Here is a 13,645-nt window from a genome sequence, read left to right as displayed (position 1 = left end):
GCATAAAATATGTCATTATGTAACAGGTGAAGGCGGCCACAACCGTTTCCTCTTTTTTGTGGTAAACACTGCCATCTAGTGATGACCTTTTGAAGTCGTCTATTATTATAATTATTATGTAGTACATTATTATTATATATGTGTTATTTTTTTTTTTTTCAACAAGTCGGCCGTCACCCACCGAGGCAGGGTGACCCAAAAAAAAAAAGAAAATCCCCAAAAAGAAAATATTTTCATCATAATTTAACACTTTCACCACACTCACACATTATCACTGTTTTTGCAGAGGTGCCCAGAATACAACAGTTTAGAAGCATATATGTATAAAGATACACAACATATCCCTCCAAACTGCCAATATCTCAAACCCCTCCTTTAAAGTGCAGGCATTGTACTTCCCATTTCCAGGACTCAAGTCCGACTATATGAAAATAACCGGTTTCCCTGAATCCCTTCACTAAATATTACCCTGCTCACACTCCAACAGATCGTCAGGTCCCAAGTATCATTCGTCTCCATTCACTCCTATCTAACATGCTCATGCACGCTTGCTGGAAGTCCAAGCCCCTAGCCCACAAAACCTCCTTTACCCCCTCTTTCCAACCCTTTCGAGGACGACCCCTACCCCTCCTTCCTTCCCCTATAGATTTATATGCTTTCCATGTCATTCTACTTTGATCCATTCTCTCTAAATGACCAAACCACCTCAACAACCCCTCTTCTGCCCTCTGACTAATGCTTTTATTAACTCCACACCTTCTCCTAATTTCCACACTCCGAATTTTCTGCATAATATCTACACCACACATTGCCCTTAGACAGGACATCTCCACTGCCTCCAACTGTCTCCTCACTGCTGCATTTACCACCCAAGCTTCACATCCATATAAGAGTGTTGGTACTACTATACTTTCATACATTCCCTTCTTTGCCTCCATAGATAACGTTTTTTGACTCCACATACACCTCAACGCACCACTCACCTTTTTTCCCCTCATGAATTCTATGATTAACCTCATCCTTCATAAATCCATCCGCCAACACGTCAACTCCCAAGTATCTGAAAACGTTCACTTCTTCCATACACCTCCTCCCCAATTTGATATCCAATTTTTCTTTATCTAAATCATTTGATACCCTCATCACCTTACTCTTTTCTATGTTCACTTTCAACTTTCTACCTTTACACACATTCTCAAACTCATCCACTAACCTTTGCAATTTTTCTTTAGAATCTCCCATAAGCACAGTATCATCAGCAAAAAGTAACTGTGTCAATTCCCATTTTGAATTTGATTCCCCATAATTTAACCCCACCCCTCTCCCGAACACCCTAGCATTTACTTCTTTTACAACCCCATCTATAAATATATTAAAAAAACATGGTGACATTACACATCCCTGTCTAAGACCTACTTTTACCAGGAAGTATTTTCCCTCTCTTCTACACACCCTAACCTGAGCCTCACTATCCTCATAAAAACTCTTAACAGCATTTAGTAACTTACCACCTATTCCATATACAGTGGACCCCCAGTTAATGATATTTTTTCACTACAGAAGTATGTTCAGGTGCCAGTACTGACTGAATTTGTTCCCATAAGGAATATTGTGAAGTAGATTAGTCCATTTCAGAGCCCCAAACATACACGTACAAACGCACTTACATAAATACACTTACATAATTGGTCGCATTCGGAGGTGATCGTTATGCAGGGGTCCACTGTACTTGCAAGATCTGCCACATTGCTCCTCTATCCACTCTATCATATGCCTTTTCTAAATCCATAAATGCAATAAAAACTTCCCTACCTTTATCTAAATACTGTTCACATATATGCTTCAATGTAAACACTTGATCTACACATCCCCTACCCACTCTGAAGCCTCCCTGCTCATCCGCAATCCTACATTCTGTCTTACCTCTAATTCTTTCAATTATAACCCTACAGTATACTTTTCCTGGTTTACTCAGTAAACTTATTCCTCTATAATTTTTACAATCTCTTTTGTCCCCTTTCCCTTTATATAAAGGGACTATACATGCTCTCCGCCAATCCCTAGGTACCTTCCCCTCTTTCATACATTTATTATTTTTATTTTTATTTTTATTATTATTATTTTTATACTATTATTATTATACATATTATTATACATTATTATACATATGATTATATTATTATTATTATGTTAAGCATCTTTCCATCATACACTGCCCAAATTTCAATAAGATAGTCCAACAAACAAACGAGATACAATTCCCTAGATCAAGAGCAAGAGCCCCTCACCAGCGTCAAGGTCTGCTCGCTTATGGAAATTTTGCTCGCGTATGGAAGCAAAAACTGACCCACTGACTGGTCATATTTGGTAAAACTCGCACGTGGATGCACTCACAAGTAGAGGTTCCATTGTATATGCATTATTTAGGCCTAGCTCTATTGTTCAAGTCTAGGTTTCACTTTACAGCAGTAGCCAATAACCTCACCTGCTGTATAAGTGGGGTCCTCCTGTATATGTGCAGTGAAGGTTCTCTGTGCATTCTCTAGTTCTGCAGATTCAACTGCTTTAAAAGGGGCTGCATGCTACATAAATATTCTTATTTTAATTTAAGGCTGCTATACAGCTTACCTGAGATGAAATAATCAGAATAACTGACTCACGAAATCGTAATGACACGATTACAAATAAACCATACCATGGGTGGGAATAGAACCCGCGGTCAGTGTGTCTCAAATTCCAGCTGGCCCAGGGGTTTTATGACTCTCTGTCCATGGGTTCTATCCCCACCTGTGGTATGGTTTATAATCAGAATATATATACTGTATGTACAAGTACTGCAAAATGAGTTGCTGGGTTTAAATAAAGTACAAGAGCCTGCCTTTTAGCTTTTCTGTAAAATATCAGAAAGATATAGGTAGTAGGTTGGTAGACAGCAACCACCCAGGGAAGTACTACCGTCCTGCCAGATGACTGTGAAACAAAAACCTGTAACTGTTTTGCATGATGGTAGGATTGCTGGTTTCTTTTTCTGTCTCATAAACACGCTAAGATAACAGGGATATCTTGCTACTCCTACTTACACTTTGGTCACACTTCACAGACACGCACATGCATATATATATATACATACATCTAGGTTTTTCTCCTTTTTCTAAATAGCTCTTGTTCTTTTTTATTTCTTCTATTGTCCATGGGGAAGTGGAAAAGAATCTTTCCTCCGTAAGCCATGCGTGTCGTATGAGGCGACTAAAATGCCGGGAGCAATGGGCTAGTAACCCCTTCTCCTGTATACAATTACTAAAAAAGAGAAGAAGAAAAACTTTATAAAACTGGGTTGCTTAAATGTGCGTGGATGTAGTGCGGATGACAAGAAACAGATGATTGCTGATGTTATGAATGAAAAGAAGTTGGATGTCCTGGCCCTAAGCGAAACAAAGCTGAAGGGGGTAGGAGAGTTTCAGTGGGGGGAAATAAATGGGATTAAATCTGGAGTATCTGAGAGAGTTAGAGCAAAGGAAGGGGTAGCAGTAATGTTAAATGATCAGTTATGGAAGGAGAAAAGAGAATATGAATGTGTAAATTCAAGAATTATGTGGATTAAAGTAAAGGTTGGATGCGAGAAGTGGGTCATAATAAGCGTGTATGCACCTGGAGAAGAGAGGAATGCAGAGGAGAGAGAGAGATTTTGGGAGATGTTAAGTGAATGTATAGGAGCCTTTGAACCAAGTGAGAGAGTAATTGTGGTAGGGGACTTGAATGCTAAAGTAGGAGAAACTTTTAGAGAGGGTGTGGTAGGTAAGTTTGGGGTGCCAGGTGTAAATGATAATGGGAGCCCTTTGATTGAACTTTGTATAGAAAGGGGTTTAGTTATAGGTAATACATATTTTAAGAAAAAGAGGATAAATAAGTATACACGATATGATGTAGGGCGAAATGACAGTAGTTTGTTGGATTATGTATTGGTAGATAAAAGACTGTTGAGTAGACTTCAGGATGTACATGTTTATAGAGGGGCCACAGATATATCAGATCACTTTCTAGTTGTAGCTACACTGAGAGTAAAAGGTAGATGGGATACAAGGAGAATAGAAGCATCAGGGAAGAGAGAGGTGATGGTTTATAAACTAAAAGAGGAGGCAGTTAGGGTAAGATATAAACAGCTATTGGAGGATAGATGGGCTAATGAGAGCATAGACAATGGGGTCGAAGAGGTATGGGGTAGGTTTAAAAATGTAGTGTTAGAGTGTTCAGCAGAAGTTTGTGGTTACAGGAAAGTGGGTGCAGGAGGGAAGAGGAGCGATTGGTGGAATGATGATGTAAAGAGAGTAGTAAGGGAGAAAAAGTTAGCATATGAGAAGTTTTTACAAAGTAGAAGTGATGCAAGGAGGGAAGAGTATATGGAGAAAAAGAGAGAAGTTAAGAGAGTGGTGAAGCAATGTAAAAAGAGAGCAAATGAGAGAGTGGGTGAGATGTTATCAACAAATTTTGTTGAAAATAAGAAAAAGTTTTGGAGTGAGATTAACAAGTTAAGAAAGCCTAGAGAACAAATGGATTTGTCAGTTAAAAATAGGAGAGGAGAGTTATTAAATGGAGAGTTAGAGGTATTGGGAAGATGGAAGGAATATTTTGAGGAATTGTTAAATGTTGATGAAGATAGGGAAGCTGTGATTTCGTGTATAGGGCAAGGAGGAATAACATCTTGTAGGAGTGAGGAAGAGCCAGTTGTGAGTGTGGGGGAAGTTCGTGAGGCAGTAGGTAAAATGAAAGGGGGTAAGGCAGCCGGGATTGATGGGATAAAGATAGAAATGTTAAAAGCAGGTGGGGATATAGTTTTGGAGTGGTTGGTGCAATTATTTAATAAATGTATGGAAGAGGGTAAGGTACCTAGGGATTGGCAGAGAGCATGCATAGTTCCTTTGTATAAAGGCAAAGGGGATAAAAGAGAGTGCAAAAATTATAGGGGGATAAGTCTGTTGAGTGTACCTGGTAAAGTGTATGGTAGAGTTATAATTGAAAGAATTAAGAGTAAGACGGAGAAAAGGATAGCAGATGAACAAGGAGGCTTTAGGAAAGGTAGGGGGTGTGTGGACCAGGTGTTTACAGTGAAACATATAAGTGAACAGTATTTAGATAAGGCTAAAGAGGTCTTTGTGGCATTTATGGATTTGGAAAAGGCGTATGACAGGGTGGATAGGGGGGCAATGTGGCAGATGTTGCAAGTGTATGGTGTAGGAGGTAGGTTACTGAAAGCAGTGAAGAGTTTTTACGAGGATAGTGAGGCTCAAGTTAGAGTATGTAGGAAAGAGGGAAATTTTTTCCCAGTAAAAGTAGGCCTTAGACAAGGATGTGTGATGTCACCGTGGTTGTTTAATATATTTATAGATGGGGTTGTAAGAGAAGTAAATGCGAGGGTCTTGGCAAGAGGCGTGGAGTTAAAAGATAAAGAATCACACACAAAGTGGGAGTTGTCACAGCTGCTCTTTGCTGATGACACTGTGCTCTTGGGAGATTCTGAAGAGAAGTTGCAGAGATTGGTGGATGAATTTGGTAGGGTGTGCAAAAGAAGAAAATTAAAGGTGAATACAGGAAAGAGTAAGGTTATGAGGATAACAAAAAGATTAGGTGATGAAAGATTGAATATCAGATTGGAGGGAGAGAGTATGGAGGAGGTGAACGTATTCAGATATTTGGGAGTGGACGTGTCAGCGGATGGGTCTATGAAAGATGAGGTGAATCATAGAATTGATGAGGGAAAAAGAGTGAGTGGTGCACTTAGGAGTCTGTGGAGACAAAGAACTTTGTCCTTGGAGGCAAAGAGGGGAATGTATGAGAGTATAGTTTTACCAACGCTCTTATATGGGTGTGAAGCGTGGGTGATGAATGTTGCAGCGAGGAGAAGGCTGGAGGCAGTGGAGATGTCATGTCTGAGGGCAATGTGTGGTGTGAATATAATGCAGAGAATTCGTAGTTTGGAAATTAGGAGGAGGTGCGGGATTACCAAAACTGTTGTCCAGAGGGCTGAGGAAGGGTTGTTGAGGTGGTTCGGACATGTAGAGAGAATGGAGCGAAACAGAATGACTTCAAGAGTGTATCAGTCTGTAGTGGAAGGAAGGCGGGGTAGGGGTCGGCCTAGGAAGGGTTGGAGGGAGGGGGTAAAGGAGGTTTTGTGTGCGAGGGGCTTGGACTTCCAGCAGGCATGCGTGAGCGTGTTTGATAGGAGTGAATGGAGACAAATGGTTTTTAATACTTGACGTGCTGTTGGAGTGTGAGCAAAGTAACATTTATGAAGGGATTCAGGGAAACCGGCATACCGGACTTGAGTCCTGGAGATGGGAAGTACAGTGCCTGCACTCTGAAGGAGGGGTGTTAATGTTGCAGTTTAAAAACTGTAGTGTAAAGCACCCTTCTGGCAAGACAGTGATGGAGTGAATGATGGTGAAAGTTTTTCTTTTTCGGGCCACCCTGCCTTGGTGGGAATCGGCCGGTGTGATAATAAAAATAAAATAATCAGAAAGACCTATTATTCTTATCAGTTCTATTGCTGCAGTCAAATGTACAATGGAGTTTGATCATGACCATGACAATGGAGTCTCAGAAGACTGTTCAAGACTATCTTCTGTTCTGCTGATGCAGCACATGCAAAACCATCATCATTATACTGAATGGCAGAGTACATAATACTAGAGACTCTTAATACCTATGTGATAGGAAAATTATTTTTGATTACATAATTAGCTACAGATTAAAAATTAAAAGAAGAGATGAAAGGGTATATCCAAAGACTTACCAAATTTTCAATCGAGTGAGTAATAAAAATAGCAGCATGCTGTCGGCTGATGGAGACATCACCCTGAAGAAGAATGTGACCCTCACGTCGGGTCACCAGCAGTAGTGTCCCACAGTACAAGAAGTGAATTTCATCTGGTAAATAAAAATTACTGTTAATTGTTTTGAATTTCATCTGGAAAATAAAAATTACTATGTTAATTGTTTTAAATTTCATATGGTAAATAAAATTACTATCAATTGTTCTAAGTCACCAAATATGATATTGTCAATGGTCTGTAACATTAAGTCATGTACTACTCTTCAGAAATATAAGTTTAAAATTCACTTGTCAGACATGATAATCTTTGGAATAAGAAGCAAGCCACCAACAAATGGGGTAAAAAAAAAGATAATTAGTAAGGCATTTATTAGGCAGTGTTTTGCTCAAGTGCAAGCTTTGTCAAGTGCTAGAGAGGAAGTGAATGCCAACTTATATACCCCATCACAGAGGGTAGATAGAGGTACTGAAATAGAGTGAATGTGAAAGCACCTTGGTTGCCATTTTTTAAATTGTCTTCGAACATAGTTGAGAATTTTTTCTAAAGATAATGATACCAAAGATGCAGGCTTACACAAATGATTTCACCCACTATGAGACCTATGTTAGGCCAATTCCAATGCCTAAACTGACCCAATTTCTGGCTATATTGTTATTATGCCTTCCATACTGTCCATTAGTCACAAGAAACTGATCATTCAGCAATCAGAATTGTCTTATTAAGCACACACAAATTGGTAATTTGCTAATTTTACAGGATTTTTTAGCAAATTCCAATTTAAAAGCAAAGTTTAAAACAGACACTAAGCATTCCAGCCACTAAAGCAACCTTCGTTTTGTTCATTAATGACATCCCCTGGCTTCTATATAACACTTGCCTTCCAATTTAAATCCACTGTCACACACATTTGATGTTTTCCCTATATCTTGGCTAATAAACTATAACCAAGAACACTTAGTCATGGTTTAGACCATCCCAACAATCAAAGCAGACTTAGTAAAACCCATAAGAAACAGGGGTGGGTAGGGGTACCCTACCTTTTCCCAAGAAAAATCACCTAATATCAACAATTTCTGTCAGTATGAGGCCTATTTCTGGTTTTGAAACTGACCAAAATCTTCTCCATTTCATTAGTATGTATTCCAGTATACCTAGTGACCCCAAGAAACAGCTAATAGAATCAATAAAATTACCCTAGAAAATGCCTGCAAAACACTATTTTAATCCAAACACAAGGTCAGAAGTTAATTGTTTCTGTTGTGTACTGCATGAGGCAAGTTTTTTTTTTATATGTGCATGCCCAGTCTCACATCTATGCTAAAATTTGTTGCTCATAACAAATTGGAGGGAACTAGAAATTATGCATAGATCTACAGCAGTGATACTGATCCTAATGACATAGATCTACAGCAGTGACACTGATCCCAATGACAGAGCTACAGCAGTGACACTGATCCCAATGAGATCTACAGCAGTGACACTGATCCCAATGACACAGAGCTACAGCAGTGACACTGATCCCAATGAGATCTACAGCAGTGACACTGATCCCAATGACAGAGCTACAGCAGTGACACTGATCCCAATGAGATCTACAGCAGTGACACTGATCCCAATGACAGAGCTACAGCAGTTACACTGATCCCAATGACACAGAGCTACAGCAGTGACACTGATCCCAATGAGATCTACAGCAGTGACACTGATCCCAATGACAGAGCTACAGCAGTGACACTGATCCCAATGACAGAGCTACAGCAGTGACACTGATCCCAATGACAGAGCTACAGCAGTGACACTGATCCCAATGACAGAGCTACAGCAGTGACACTGATCCCAATGACAGAGCTACAGCAGTGTTACTGATCCCATGACAGAGCTACAGCAGTGACACTGATCCCATGACAGAGCTACAGCAGTGACACTGATCCCAATGACAGAGCTACAGCAGTGACACTGATCCCAATGACAGAGCTACAGCAGTGACACTGATCCCAATGACAGCTACAGCAGTGTTACTGATCCCATGACAGAGCTACAGCAGTGACACTGATCCCAATGACAGAGCTACAACAGTGACACTGATCCCAATGACAGAGCTACAGCAGTGACACTGATCCCAATGACAGAGCTACAGCAGTGACACTGATCCCAATGACAGAGCTACAGCAGTGACACTGATCCCAATGACAGAGCTACAGCAGTGACACTGATCCCAATGACAGAACTACAGCAGTGACACTGATCCCAATGACATAGATCTACATAACTGACAGTTAAAGGGTTCAAGTTCAAGTTATAGAGGAAGTGAGTCAAGCAAATATTGTAATAATTGCATGATGTATCCATAAAATTAATTGGTTTCTCTGGGATAACTGGGGAATTCTACTTTTTGGCACCAAAAGTAAAGATTATGAAACCAGCATCTTATATTGCTCTCGCCTCACACACTGAGTGTCTATCTGGAGTTTATCTGGAGAGAGTTCCGGGGATCAACGCCCCCGCGGCCCGGTCTGTGACCAGGCCTCCTTAGGTCAGTGTCCCAGGATGCGACCACACACCAGTCGACTAACACCCAGGTACCCATTTTACTGATGGGGAACATAGACAACAGGTGGAAAGAAACACGTCCAATGTTTCTACTCTGGCTGGGAATCGAACCCAGGCCCTCACCGTGTGAAGCGAGAGCGTTAACCACCAGGCCACCAGAGCCCCTGGTTCAATCCCCGGTATGGGTGGAAACAATGGGCACATTTCCTTACACCTGCTGTCCCTATTCTCCTACGTAGCAGTATGTAGGTACCTGGGTGTTAGTTAACTGGTGTGGGTTGCATCCTGGGGACAAAACTGAAAGACCCCAATGGAAATAAGACAGAGTCCTCGATGATGCATTGACTTTCTTGGGTGGCTAACTCTCCACGTTAAAAATCTTACCTAATTTTAAGAAGCATTGTGGATAGTGTTAAACGGCTGCAACAACCACAAGGTTATTATATTCCCTGTTATGCACAGGCTGCCATACTCTACCAGCATAGAGTGAAGAAAGGGCAAGTGCAACAAAGGAATTCTAAACTTAATATCAGCATTAAATGCAAGAACCATATACTGTAAGCTAGGAAGGGAAAGTCTTCTTATTTTCAAGACTTTAGACTGCAGGACCTTGTCTAAGTATCAAACATTAACAACTGCATTATAAACATCAAAACATGCAAATATTATATTTCTTAAAAATAGTTATAATTGCATTATTAATGTTTTTTATACGATAAGTGAGAAAAAGTTAACAGGTTAAAGTGAAATTTATTTAGGTCATTTTCAGAAAACATCACTGCAGGTGTTGCACAAGTGTGTCCAAAATAATCATGTGTTTAAAATAACCGCTGCAGAAATCTTGGAAAAACACAAAAATTAATTTCTAGACATTTGATCCCCTCAAGGAAGGTTCCTTGATGTTGGTGAGGGGCTCTTGATTTAGGGAATTGGATCTGTGCTCCAGTTCCCCGAATTAAGCCTGAATGCCTTCCACATCCCCCCCCCTAGGCGCTGTATAATCCTCCGGGTTTAGCGCTTCCCCCTTGATTATAATAATAATAATAATAGACATTTGATAAAGCTCATCTCTCGCGCGACAGATACCAATATTGTGCTTATGACAATCATTGTAAATATGTTTTAAGTTATTCAATGTCAGAAAATATGCATAGTAATAAAAATATATATATACACCTTAGTAAAACAAACAGAATATTAATACAATAGTCAGCAGTGGCAGGGTACTGCCCATGTTGTCCCTCTCTACACCATTATCATCCTCTCTACTTATTTCCAGCAGCTAGATTAGTGGACATGGAGACTCATTAATTACCTGGAGGTGTCCCATCTTTCTCTAAAACCCACATTCCAGGGTAATATCAGAAGGTTGAGCGCGGGAACACCACCACGGGAGATCACCACCAAAATATTGGACACTCTTGTCTCCGGGTTATATAATTTATTTCATTAAGACGATATTAATTAATGCAGTGGCAAAATACATAATCTTTATTTTTTTTATTTTCTTTGATTCTTTAAAAGTACTTATGTTTACTGGAATAAATGTATTCGATGTATTTTGCAACAACAAATTTACTTAAACATTACATAACATGAGCCTCTTGAACGTGTTTTGTTCGTGACCTTGACTCCTGAGGGATTAAAATAAAACAAATAAAATAACTATTTTAATAAATTATTATTATTATAATCAAAAAGAATCGCTAAGCTATTTTAATAAAGAATGGTTTACAATTGGCACAAAAAAAATGACTAACATATTTTCTGAAAAGCTCCCGATTATAGGTATCCCGAAGGTATATCTCAAGTGGTTGCTAGATTGTTTTTCTTTCTGATTTTTTTCTATTACTTGATAAAGCCTCATCCAGTCAGCTTCAAATATTCAGCGCTGGGTAAGGTTCATTGTTATGCAAGTTTTATTCTTGTCTGTTGGGTTTGTAAGGGCTGCTGACAGCTTACGGCGCATCCACCCTCCTTCATGATTTTCTGAAGATTATTATGGGGGAACGCTAAACCCATAGGGATTATACAGTGTTTGTAAGGGGTGGGGTGGAATGCATTCAGGCTTTATTCAGGGAATTAGAGCACAGATCCAATTCCTTAGATCAAGAGCCCTTTACGAGCATACTATCGAAGATACAGTACTATATTCCACAGTCAGCCCTCCTGGCCCTATATCACTCACTTATTTACCCCTATCTCACCTATGGAATTTGTGCATGGGGCTCAACAACAATAAACCATCTCATACCATTAATTACCCAACAAAAGGCTGCAGTCAGAATAAAAAATTCCCACTACAGGCAGCACACTCCACCAATATTCAAAACTCTAAACCTACTCACCAAACAAAACATCCATACTTATTATTGTACTTACTACATACATAGAACACTTAACTCGGATGTAAACCCTCCCCTCAAACGTCTCCTTACCAACCTCAACAGAACACATGACCATAACACAAGACACAGATCACTCTTTGATGTTCCTCGTGTCCATCTCACACTTTGCAAAAACTCAATGCACATAAAAGGCCCAAAAATCTGGAATTTATTACCTGTGAATATAAAAGAAACACTGTCTGTTTATAAATTCAAGTCTCTTCTTAAAAATCACTTACTCACCCTCAACTAAATAAATACTGAATAATTGTATCTCATAAATGTTTAACCTGTGACCCCAATCAAACTTTGTTATTTTTAATTACATTACCTAACAGAATACTCCATTCTACTGAATGCTCAGCACACAGTAAATGACAGTATGACCTGTCTTTGAAATACTCATTTGTGCTTAATTGTTATTTGTTTACAATAATGTTTACCACTGAATATATCACTGCTTAGTTAATCTTAAGTTAATTTTAAGCCTGCCCATTATGCTCTGCATACAAGGGGCTTTGGCATGTTACACTTAACCACTGTATTTCCTTGTACTTCTATGTATCATGTTCAAATTAATAAAATAAGGAACCTCTCTTGCGGAAATGTACTTAAGCTGGGCCATAAGAGAGAAGTACCTTTGCAAATAACAACAAAGCAGAAGTTACACAAATAACCCGCACATAGAAGAGAGAAGCTACGACGACGTTTAGGTCCGAGTTATTTGTGTATTGTTCCAGTCACGGTATTGTGCCTTTTTTTTGTTATTTAAAGTAGAAGGCCCCAAATGGGTCATATGGACACCCTCTTGCAAGTCCTAGATGAGCATAACGCCCACACCCTAAGTTTAGTAACCAATGGTCACTAGCAGAGGTATCTGCTAATGACCTTTGGAGATTTGAACCATAAGGAAAAGTCTGGAGCCACACGGAGGGCGGAAACATGGAGATCTAAACTGCTGGAGGTGGCGATGGGAAATTTCACGGGTCAATATGTCAGGGACACAACTAAGGCAAGGGTTGCTAGCCAGCAAGGCCGGACCTTATGTTTACCTTAAGAGACTGTTGTTACGGACATCGCATTTGAGATGCTTCTTGGTGCTAGAGACCGCTCAGTACTATGATTTGAATGCCTTGTGGAATAGTGAGCTTAGAGAATAGTGAGGAATAGAGAGTACGAATGAAGGGACAAACCTAACTTTAAAGGAGGAAACTATGGTGGAGTTGGGAAATTTCTAAGCAGTGGGATAGAGAGCTATAAGGAATGACAACAAATGTATTCACAGAGTATGTAGCTGGAAAGTACCGAGGAGAAATTCGTACTTCGTCTGACTTTTCTGGGAGTTATCCGAGGTAAATTTGCACAAATATTACGATGTATGATAAACGTTATCACCTAAATTTGTGTAACTATACCAAGAATGAGCCCATGATTCACTCAGAGGCGCAGGGAGGCAAAAGCTAAGCGCATGGAAGACATAGGCAGAAAAGAACACCAGAGAGCAGGGAAGCAAGCAGAAAGGCCAGAAATGAATGTGCATGGATAAGAAGAGGCCGAATCGCAGTTTGAGAATGACTTAGCATCAAAAGCTAAATCTGAGCCAGAGCTGATGTAGAGCCAAATCAGAAGGAAGATAAATGTGAAGGACTAGGTAATAAGGTTGAAGAAGGAAGGAGTCTTTTACGAAAGCAAAAGACTTGGCAGACGATGCAACATCCCCCCAATGAAAAGCAGGGGTGTCACTAGCACGTTAAGAGACCATACAATAAGTGTCAGGGGCCCGAGACTGTTCAACTGCCTCCCAGCATACATAAGGGGGATTACCAACAGACCCCTGGCAGTCTTCAAGCTGGCACTAGACAAGCACCTAAAGTCGGTACC

General features: G+C 39.9%; 1 protein-coding gene across 2 annotated transcripts in view; it reads right to left on the bottom strand.

Moving 5' to 3' along the window:
* Positions 1 to 10,807, bottom strand: part of LOC128692597 (nibrin) — a 73,441-nt gene extending 62,634 nt beyond the window's left edge. For both annotated transcript variants that reach the window (XM_053781783.1, XM_053781784.1), the window contains exons 1-2: positions 10,693 to 10,807; positions 6,788 to 6,921 (exon numbers count right to left, since the gene is read on the bottom strand). In XM_053781783.1, the coding sequence (XP_053637758.1) occupies positions 6,788 to 6,921; positions 10,693 to 10,726 (168 nt within the window). In that variant the 5' untranslated portion in view covers positions 10,727 to 10,807. The remainder of the gene's footprint in view (positions 1 to 6,787; positions 6,922 to 10,692) is intronic.
* Positions 10,808 to 13,645: the final 2,838 nt, after the last annotated feature.

Source organism: Cherax quadricarinatus, chromosome 30 (genome assembly GCF_038502225.1).
Source record: "Cherax quadricarinatus isolate ZL_2023a chromosome 30, ASM3850222v1, whole genome shotgun sequence".
NCBI classification, from domain to species: domain Eukaryota; kingdom Metazoa; phylum Arthropoda; class Malacostraca; order Decapoda; family Parastacidae; genus Cherax; species Cherax quadricarinatus.
The sequence above is the reverse complement of the archived record's forward strand: the minus strand, read 5'-3'. Positions and strand labels throughout refer to the sequence as shown.